General features: G+C 41.8%; 1 protein-coding gene across 1 annotated transcript; it reads left to right on the plus strand.

Moving 5' to 3' along the window:
* The first annotated feature begins 3,694 nt into the window (after positions 1–3,694).
* TMEM35A (transmembrane protein 35A) lies at positions 3,695–8,709 on the plus strand. Its single transcript, XM_039330490.1, has 2 exons — positions 3,695–4,159; positions 7,223–8,709. Exons 1-2 carry the CDS (start codon positions 4,040–4,042, stop codon positions 7,607–7,609), a joined length of 507 nt encoding a protein of 168 aa, XP_039186424.1. The 5' UTR covers positions 3,695–4,039; the 3' UTR covers positions 7,610–8,709.
* Positions 8,710–11,170: the final 2,461 nt, after the last annotated feature.

Raw genomic sequence — 11,170 nt, forward strand, 5'->3', positions numbered from 1 at the left:
AGTTCCCCTGTATATGGCCCTAAAGAGCATATCTATGCAACTGTTATGCTCTTTCCTTTCCTATCTTCCTCCCCACCTTAACGGTAAATATTGTGTATTGTGGCAGAAGGCACAAGGTATCCCTTCCAACATGTTTGAAGGAACAGAGATCTGTAATAAAAGGCTGTAAATTGCAAAAACGGTAGAAATTAGTTACACTCTAAGATAAGCTTCTGAACCACACAACAGAAAAGACTAGCCCTGTTTTGCAAGATTTATTTAAACAGAAGAGATTGGGCAGCTATTTGTCTGAAATGGTATAGGTCTCCTGTTTGACCAGAGGGTTGAACTAGATGACCTCCAAGGTCCCTTCAAACTCTCTTATTCAGAAAGCCAACATCTTGCCTGTGCTTTATAATGTTACAGTTGTGCAATGTGACTTACCGTATCTTTCATGACTTATTTATAGCCTTGCAGGAAAAGAGAGTGAACTAAGTCTACAGAAAAAGGTTATTTTTCTCTGCAAAACTATAACTGGATGCACAGCTGAGGAAAGAGTCAAGATCCGGTTCTGTGCAATATAATATCTGTTGGAAAATATTGATTGGCTTCCTTGTAAGGCCACTTAGAACATGACAGGACCGCCATTAGTGCTGTTTTAATTGATAAATGACGAGACTCATGGCTGAGGAAAAAGAGATGAATTAGTTGTTCTGTCTTTTGTAATAATAATATCTCCAAATCTGCCTTTGAGGAGCCACCAGCCAAATTGCTAAAAAGAAAATGACGTGATGAAAGAAAGCATATTCCTGGCACATCCCCAGAATATCACATAGGAAGCCTGCATTAAGTTCATATGTGTTTTTGCAGAAAGCTTCTTACTTTTAAAAGCATTTTATTTCACTGAGGAGTTTCATGAGTAACTTCACGATTGGTACAATGCCAGTCAAATTAGACACCCGAGAGTGATAAAACAGTCAAATTTAAAATCAAAATTACAGTTAACTTTGTTCTGGTGTCTATTCCACAGAAGGATCTAAACGGATGCCTACTGTATTGTGACCACCAGGCATGTGGAGAAATCTACCAGATCTAAAATTTGAAATCTTGTGAGTAATCTTTCGATTTTCTACCTCTATGAAGATAAGTTGAAAAGGGAGACAGGCAATGCCTAAGGAAACCTATCAAGAAATGGGAATATCCAGTGAGTAGAATTTCAGTATTTGCTTAGCTTATTGTCAATCCTTACATTGCTGTCAAGCCAGCAATGAAAATGTGATAAAGGTTTGATAAAAACTACAGGACTCAGCTTTTCTCAGATCTTTTGAAAAGTATTCAGATTTTTTTTTTTTTGCTAAGAATATGTCTGCCACCTGCTGTTCAGTTAAGTCTTATATTCACAACTTTGAAATAATAAAAATCCAATTGCCAGATGAATGCCTTTGTTAGTAAACCAAACCAGTTTGGGCTGAGTAAATTCTGTAAATGATTTATGCAGTGCTGCAACCTTTAATTCTAACAGACCCCAGAGATTTGCTTTCTCCAAAATCAGCAAGTGTTTAGTAAGCCTAACATTCTTTATCTCACGCCCGGATTTTTCTTCTTCAAATAAAGCATTTTTCACTACAGGATAACCAGTTTGTGATCCAAACCCATAAATATCCCCCAAATTCTCTCTTGGAGCTCCTTATGATTATTGCCACTGTACGTGGGTGGCATGGTTTCCTTCCATTTTGAGTCACAAATACACAAAAAGGGTAGTGTAAACCTTTGGACAGGCTTAAAGTGGCTTTAAAAATTTAGCAACCCTTTTCAAACTCTGGAAACAAAACCCAAAATCCCATTAATGGTTATGCGTGTCCTTACCCAGTCTTCAAGCTTCTTTTGGGGTTGAAGAAGTTACTTCCAAAGAGTTGGGCAGTTTACTAGGAAGAAAAAGTTGTCTGAAAATGGCAGCGTTTGAACCGGGACAATAAAATTGCCCAGTGTTTAGGCCTTCCTGATAGGAAAGGGGAGAGAATACCAAACTGTTTCCAGGTAGGAAGGAACTCTTAATGTTTATGGATTTTCATCATAAGGGCTATGCTTCTCACTGCCTTGCTAACGGAAGAAACATGGAGCAGGACTAACAAACAAAACTTAAAATGTCCAAATTGTCAGGGAGATAAAAAAAATAGGTGAGACAGGATTTTGGTGTATAGAAAAAGGAAGAGGATCTTGATAGAGATATGCAGGATCTGTTGCCTATACAAAATTCCTTAATTCAGTGGCGTATAAGAAGGAAGAACAGGGGCATGATGGCTCAGTGGTTAAAGACCCTGAATTTGTCAGCTGGGAAGCTGGCAGTCCAGATTCGAAACCCAAGCACCATACGACAGGATGATCTCTGGTTACTTACTTACTTACCCCAGCTCCTGCCCACCTAGCAGTTTGAAAGCATGCAAATGTGAGTAGATAAATAGGTACCACTTCTATGGAAAGATAACAGTGTTCCATGTGCTGTTATCATGTGCTGTTGTTCATGTGCTGGCCACATGACCACAGAAGTGTCTTCGGATAACACTGGCTCCCACGGCTAAGAAACAGAGGCACCACCCCCTAGAGTTAGACATAACTAGACAGGGAAAACCTTTACCTTTATAAGAAGGAAGAGGCAGTGCAGCACAATTAGATTTCTAAGATTCTGTTATTATAGTCAACTTCAATAAGAATACCTTTAGCCTTCTTGTAGAGTTGATTTCCTAATCTGATCTACCTATTGAGGCTGACATTTAATCATAGCTTGAGGTTGTCATCTTGGCATTTTGTTACCCCCATGCTATAGATGCTCCTGTCCAAATTGCTCACAAAGGAGATCCTTTTTGAATATTTAGGACTCATCACTTTGAGTGTTAATGCCAATACCTTGAGCTAGTTTATAAGCTCACTGATATCTACTCCATCAATAAGCAGAAATATTTTGGATGACCATTTATGAGAACCCTTGACCAGATGAAGACCAGTCTTTAAAAAAATGACCATGACCAGTTCATTTTGGTGACCACTTTGGAACTTCTTCTTGTGCCATATCCGTTATCGGACGTTGGCGATCGTGTTGGCGATCATGTTTTTAATCAGCAGCTTGTGCTTATTCTAACTCAATAATAAGAATTTATGCGTTTCTAGCACCAGAATGATAATTATCTTCGTAATTATACAGTTGTGGCACATCTCTGAACTTCGATCACTCAGTATTACCCACAAACAGGGCACAGCATGGATTGCAATCAATCCCACCGATTTATTGGGTCAATTTGAAGGAGGCCAAGTTTCTTTCTGCCAAATTTAATGTGTTCGGTTTCACAGGGGTGGGTGGGAAATAGGCAGCAGACTGGCTGATACAGAGGGAAATGTGGTCAGTTTCTGAGGACTGTAGAGTAGGACCTTACAACTGCAAGTGTTTTGTAGCAAAATGAAGAGTCTTGTGACATATTAAAGACTGCTACATAATATATTAGAACGGAATAGTCAAAGGGCTTAGCTGCTGAGAAGAGGAGGAGGGGAAGGAGGAGGAGGAAGAAGAGGAGGAAGAAGGAGGAGAAGAGGGGAGGGGGTGGGGAAGAAGAAGAAGAAGAAGAGGAGGAGGAGGAGGAGAGGAGGAGGTGGTGGTGGTAGTAGTAGTAGTAGTAGTAGTGGTAGTGGTAGTAGTAGTAGTAGTTTGGAATTGTTTTAGAGCTATTTTTCCCAGACTTAACCACCTCAATGGGCATCCAACTGTTCTGCAGCTTTCTTGCATGGACGATAGAAATGTCAGTGGGTGGGTGCCATGACAAGCTCCCATAGCCTCTTCCACAGCCTTCCCTGCCTCTTGTTTAGCAGATGTCACCTTGCCAACGCTGTGAAAAAGCGGGACGTTAGGACCCAGAGGCGGCTGAGCCGAAGAGGCATCCCCCTCTCTGCTTTGTGTCATCCTCTGGGTTTCTGCAGCCTTCCGCTCCCCATCTCCTTCCATGGTGACTGACCACCGCTTGCAGAGCCAAGGGATCAGAGCCCGGGGCGAAGCTGCCGCATCCTGATCCGCATGGCCTCCCCCAGAACTGTCACCATCGTGGCCCTCTCGGTGGCCCTGGGCCTCTTCTTCGTCTTTATGGGGACCATCAAACTGACCCCCAGGCTGAGCAAGGATGCTCACAATGAGATGGTGAGTAAATACAGTTGTGGTGGGGGAGACATCTTGCCAGCTGGCAGCAATCTTGTGACAGGAGCTTTGACACAAATGACAGGTTGGAGAGGTGCACAAAGGGGACCGAATACCACCCAACTCTTCACGCGCTGTTCTCCTCTTCCTTGGCTCGGGAATCTCTCCCACCTTCCATTTGCAAGATTCCTCTGGCATTCCCTTCTTCCTAAGGCAGTTTCCCCCACCGATGAGGAGGGAGAGCAGAAAGGATCTCCTTCTCTTTCCAGGAGAAAGCAAGGGAGAAATTAAACGGTTTGGGTTTTGGAAGGGGATGAAATAGCACAAGGCTACTGATGGATCATCTTTGACTGGAACAGAAGAGAACTTCTTCCACCCCTGTTTGCTTATTAGGGCGAGGGGAAGGGGGCCCCCAGAAATCTAGAAGAAGCCCAGCATTGTTGTGTCACAAATAGTCCCGTTATTTGGCCTCCGTGTCCTGATAACCTGTTACAGGCAGACACATGGCTCAGGCTGCCTGCAGCCCAACACAGAAGCGTAATGTTCTCCCTCAGAGAAGCTTCTAGAACATGACAAGCCAGGGTCTTCCATCAGCCTGGACTATGGAGCTGAAAGGAGAGAGGCAAACCTATTCCATCAAAAAGCAGGTCTATTTCCAGCTCTTTCTATTTTTTGTTTTTTGTTTCTTAAGGAATCTGGTGGTGAGATCCAGCTGTGTGGCAATGCAGACAGCCAAACCATGAAGGGGTTTCTTTTTTTGTCTCTTCTAGGAGGTCACTCATAATGCAGTAATGCTCACTCATATATGCTATTATCGAAATGGTCAGACATGTAACTTCTGGGGATAAACAGTAGTAGAACTTTCTAGTATGGTCTTTCTCTTCTCTTCTCTTCTCTTCTCTTCTCTTCTCCTCTCTTCTCTTTCTTTCCTTTCCTTTGCCTTCCCTTCCCTTCCCATCCTTGTCTTGCTACTGTCCTAAATATCACACAAACGACTCTCCGCGCAGAGGCGTTTGAAGGGCTTTGAAAAACAAAATAAAATAAAATGAAATCCTAGAGATATTATATAATATCAGGCTGCTTGTAAACCTCAGATCCTCCTTGGGTTTTTTTTTCCCTTACCCCATAAGTGTTATCTTCCTTTGTAGATAAATATAAATATCTTATTTCCAAGAGCTTGATAGCACTGGCCAACTGAATTGCTTTTCCTTTTGAATTGGTTACATTTGCACTGGCGTTGTAACAAATATTCATTTCACTAATTGTTGTATTCATCCGGTTCACACATTGTGTTCATGTAGTATGGTTTGGCTTTGAGTTATGTGATAAATCTCTCTGTGATCTACAAAATACGTTTGACGGCATAGTGTGATGTAAGGATTCAGTTGTGGCTAAGCTCACAAATGAAGGGTTTAACACAAGGTATAAATCTAGTCATTGGGGCTGGCAGAAAAATGGAACCAACTTCTCAGGATGAACGAATGCCTCTTGGGCAGGGTACATATCTCATTCTCAACTAAGATACCGGTGCTTGTTTGTGATTTAGTATATTGTCTGAACTCCGCCACTGTGGTTTGAAAGGCACAGATTACGCTTTGACTTATTGCATGAACCAGCCGATTGTGTGTTACTGTACTCATGAAACCATAGTTAAGCCTGTCATAGCTTAACATGTTGTATGAAGAAGAGCACTATGGCACAGCATTTTTCAGTGTGTTGCTATGAAATGATGTCCAGCATTGCAGGTTTTCAGATGAGATTTAATTGCTCTTTCTTATTTTCCACCTCCTTATCTAAAAAAACAAAAACAAAAAGAGTTTTACAGCTTTAGGAAGTGTGGGTTGCTTTCCCGTGTTTGTAGCTGTGCATCATTTTTTCTAACGGTTACAAGAATTCCTCTAATGCAGTTACTTTATCTGCACACACATTCAAATACAATCTGTTGATTTGCCCACCCAATCCAATTTATTTTCCCAGGAGTCATTTGATGGATTGTGTTTTGTTTTTTATACAATTCCATTCCTTAAGCTGGACACTGTTTGGTCAGGGATTGTAACAACAAGGGTCTGTTCACAACTTTATATTATGTTGTATTCCACACTAGTAATCTCTCAGGATATATGACATTATTGCTGTAGTTGCTTCATCAGGTGGCACCCTCCGGCTTTTGTCTGATTTTGGAAGCCACGCTGAATGGAAAACTCCCAGGGAAGTTTAGGTAAAAAGCTGGAGTGGGAAGTCAGGGGGGAAAAAAATCCTGAGTAAAGGCAAAGATGAATCATCTTCATGCAGTTCTCAGGAAAACTGCCTGTCAATGAAGTCAAGAGCTCAGCTAGATTCGAAAGAGATTTTTCTTTCAAATAAGTTATATTGGTAGTAGCACAATTCTCCAACCTTTTAGTTCACCTGGGCTGCATTGAGTGAAGAAGAATCATTTGGGCTGCATGTAAAATAGAGTTAACAAACTTACTTTACAGTATATATATATATATTTGGTATTTTTGTTATCTTGTGGGACCACATTACAAGAAGTCCAGGGCCACATGCAGCCATGGGCTGTGAGTTGGACACACCCAAACTTGCTCCACATATATATTCAAAGTGGTTCTCAGCAGCTCATATATTTAACAAAGATTGCTCATGAGCCATCCCTAGGAGCTGAAGAAATTATTTTATGGTTAACTCATCCATCCTTCAATCCATCCATCCATCCATCCATCCATCCATCCATCCATCCATCTCAAGATTGTCTACTGACTACACCAATGCAAGAGTTTAGTAGGAAGTTCTCCATCTGGAGAAGTTCGAATCTAAGACTTTCTTCATCTAGACTAGGTAATTACCACTGAGCTATGGTCTTCTTTTCCAACCTCATCATATAAAATACCCACCAAAGAAGATCACTGTGTCCATTACTGTCCGCTTCCTCCCTTCGTGGGATAAGATTGATGTTTCCTGTTTGACTGGATCTACGCTGATCTAAACTGTGCTCCATTGGGTGAAATAAACCAATAACTCAGGTCCAGACCAGTCACGAATGCTCTGCTCATGTCCTTTTGCTTACAGAAGCGTGCCTACAAGACCTATGTGAGGGCGCTGCCCATGCTGAAGAGGATGGGGGTCAGCTCCATCATCCTCCGCAAGAGCATTGGAGCCCTGGAGGTGGCCTGTGGGATCATCATGACCCTGGTTCCAGGCCGCCCCAAAGACGTGGCCAACTTTGTGCTGCTGCTGCTTGTGTTGGCCGTGCTTTTCTTTCATCAACTCGTGGGTGACCCACTCAAGCGCTACGCCCACGCCTTGGTCTTTGGGATCCTGCTCACCTGCCGCCTGCTGATTGCACGCCAGCCTGAGGACCAGCCTCCACAGAAGAGGACCCTGACAGTGAATGGGGAAGAGCAGCAGCTGTTGGCAGATGCAGCCCCAGAGAAGGGCAAAATCAAAGCCTCCTAGTGGGTGCCTCTGTACGGGACCTATGGACCCTCTTTGCAGCTCTCTGTGCAGAATGCCTACAACAGAGCAACCTGTTTCTTTTTGTCCTTGATTGATTGGTTGGTTTTGGAAAGGGTTCCATGGTGGCGCATGGGGAGATCCTTCAAGTAGCCGGTTAAATTTCAACCTGGCTTATGCACTCGGAACCTCTAGAGCTGCCCTCTGCTATAGCCTTCCACCTCCCGCACACAGTGTGTCGTCATCATGTATTGGATCTAAACAAGAAATAAGTGTCTCTTTGTGTCGAGTGTGTAAGTGTCCACGTGCAGCTGTGTATCTGTGTGCATGTGTGCGGAAAGAGGTGGATAGCTGAATTGCTTTGCCTGAATTGCCTCTGTACCAAAATGCAGTCCTTCAGGGGCAGAAAGCCTGGGAAGAAAAACAAAATTCCCAACGCCATCTGTGCTCATTCACTCTCCTGGTTCACCTGCGCCAAACAATGCATGCACCCACCCTTTCTCAGCAGATAATAAAGGATCTTGCAGAGACAGTAATCAATCCATCAGGCCTCTTCTCTCCCAAGTCTGTCTGTGTGGTTGCTGGCACAGGATCAGGGGCTGTTCATTATCTGTCCCTATGTAAATCCACTTCTTTGGCCATTACAAGAATCACAGAGTAAGGCAATGTTTCTCAAACGTGGCGGCTTGAAGATGTGTGGACTTCAATTCCCCAGCACGGTCAGCTAGGGAATTCTGGGAATTGAAGTCCACATATCTTAAAGCCTCCAAGATTGAGCAACATTGCTCTCAAGTGATGCTAAGAGTGCAATCAATTTTCTATTCTGCGTAGGTCTCTCTCTCTCTTAAGCCAAAACATTGTAAGATCTCTGTTATTGAGAGGTTTTTTTTTATTGTTCAGCTTGGGATGAACACGAAAGGCAAGTCTCGACTATCAAAAGAAATACATTTTTAAAAAGCTATATATAAATATATATGTATATATATGTTGCTTTACTCATATTGTCTGGTTCGCATTCCCCTCCTGTGCTTCTCTCCCCCAGCCCTTACCCTATTTATAAAAATAAACTTTTTGAAATTTGGAGGAAATTTGCTTTTTAAAATATGGGACGTTGCAATTCTTTACATATATGCTTGCACCACTTCATGTATGGCTACAATGGCTTTTATCCTGCCATGTATTGGTTTTTGAATGACAAGAGGCTAACTCAAGAGCCCGAATAGGTAGTTGCGCTCAATTCTACTTGAACATATTCTAATGCAGTGGTTCTCAATCTGTGGGTCGGGACCCCATTTGGGGTCGAACGACCATTTCACGGGGGTCGCCAAACAACGCAGTCCACCATTTCCCCCCCCCCTTTTCCTTAGCTGTGCTACTCCCTTTTATTCTATTGGCTTTCAAAAGCCAATAGGAATTGTCCAGGCTGTCTCTGCCCTGCTGAGCCCACCCATTCTGCAAACGGTGCTGCACCAGTTGAGTAGTCCTCGACTTACGACCGGTTGGGGGGTCGCGGCATTAAAAAGGCTGAGAACCACTGTTCTAATGTGTTGAAATAAGATCTGAGAAGTGGTCAGCATAAACCCTAAGGGCAATGTTTCAAAATGAAAAACAGCACAGTCGAAGGTGTTTGGGAGAACATGACCTACCCATCAAGATAGGGAGGATGTATGGCACATCATTTGTAACATGTGCTCATGACATCATGAAGCACATGGATGCCTGTGACCATAGAGATAGGTAAAAATATGGGGCTAGATTGCCTCTTATCCCAATCAATGAGTTCTGGCAAATATTCCTTCCAAGAAATCATTGTTAAAATGACTGCATGATCGGTCAAGTTATCATGCATCAGAGATATAAGATTCTCTACAAGCATCAGGCATTTTTCTACATTAAGACTGAAATATATTCTGCGGATGATCAGCGAAATATGGCCACCCCCCTTTCCACTATTGCACAGAGAAAATACTGATGTACGTTCATATCAAGATTAAGAGGGAAAAGGTAGGTCTGAATTTTTTCATGCCATCTTACCCCATAGAACAGTGGCCAATATGTCCAGAGAGTCTAACTCTATCTGCAGAGGCCAAGCATTAAATAAAATCAAGTACTGTCTCTCTGGGTCATTTGAAACTTCGGTTGGAAGCTCTGAGGTTCTCAATCATGATGATTATAATCAATTTTCTGTGGTTAGTTCAGCTGATCTGGAATAACGAAGGTTTGACAATCCCACAGAATTTTCTGAAATATTTGGCAAAAAGTTGCAATGGCTTTTACATGATGTATGCCATTCACAAAGTTTTTGAGCAATGCTGAACAAGACTGCTGTCCAATGTACTGAAAAGTTTGCCTTTGTATGCAAATATGCCGTTTGCTATACTTTGGGTCTAAAAGCAATTGAAATGCATATTTTCACTATTAACTCAAATTGAACCTAAAGTACTGGATACAAAATATCGAACAGAATTTCATTCACTGAGTGCTACCCAGTTTTTACCGAATATTTGGCCATTTGAAAAACAGTAACACAATTTAGTGTATAAAATATTTTCTGCAAATTGAAAAAAAAGGACATCTTAATGTATTTTTGTAGAAGGAACTCATGCCTTGAAATCCTGTATACATTTTCTCATAGGTAAACCTCACTGGATCTAATAGGGTTTGTTTCTACACTTATGCTTTACTCCTTCAGTGTCGACAAACTTGCTTTTGAGTGTGACCAAAGAGATCAAATTTGAATTTGGGATTAGAGAATTAAATTAAAGCAAATTGGTCTTGAGGCAATTCTCTGTGGATTTTTGTAAGAAAGCTCAGTAATCCTGTTTATATATTATGAAATCTGAATACAGGTAGTCCTTAACATATGACCACAATTGAGCCCAAAAGGTTTCAAACTTTATCTCGTACTGTAACAAACATAATGGTGACTCTTAGTCATGAAATAAAAATATATCTACCGGGGGGGGGGGAATGACCAATCTAGACAAAATAAGAACAAGGCATCATCACATGGACAAGAAAGGTGAATATTGGCGTATCGTGATTTTCCCACTTGTAACATGGCTGTGAAATCTGCACATCATCGGAAAGGCCAAAAAAAGGGAAAACTATGCTTTTGAAAGGTGATTCGGCAGAAAAATGGTACAGTACCAAATGCTATTTTATAAAAAAACAAAACATTTAGAACAGATGAATAACACCAGACTGCTCACTGAAGTACTAATAATACTTAATTTCACTGAGTCACATAATCACAATAAAGACATTCTATTCTATTCTAATAAGACCTTGATACAGATAGTCCTCAATTTACAACAACTGAGTCCAAAAGTTCTGTTGCTAAGCAAGACAGTCGTTAAGTGAGCTTTGCCCCATTTTACAGCCTTCCTTGCCTCGGCTGTTAAGTGAAGCACCACACAGTTAAGTGAACCTGGCTTCCCCATTGACTTTGCTGGTCAGGTTGCAAAAGATGTCATGAACCCAGGACACTGCTCTTGTGCAACTTGTGGATTTTCTAATAAAAGAGCCTGTATCTTATATGCATTCTTTGATTGGTAATCCATA

The sequence above is a fragment of the Crotalus tigris genome, unplaced genomic scaffold, assembly GCF_016545835.1.
Source record: "Crotalus tigris isolate CLP2741 ecotype Arizona unplaced genomic scaffold, ASM1654583v1 scf7180000017622.5263843, whole genome shotgun sequence".
Taxonomy (NCBI): domain Eukaryota; kingdom Metazoa; phylum Chordata; class Lepidosauria; order Squamata; family Viperidae; genus Crotalus; species Crotalus tigris.

Coding starts and splice junctions, on each gene's coding strand:
- TMEM35A (XM_039330490.1), top strand. CDS start 4,040: ATGGCCTCCCCCAGAACTGTCACCATCGTGGCCCTCTCGGTGGCCCTG. Junction 4,160..7,222: donor AGGATGCTCACAATGAGATG/GTGAGTAAATAC, acceptor TTTTGCTTACAG/AAGCGTGCCTACAAGACCTA.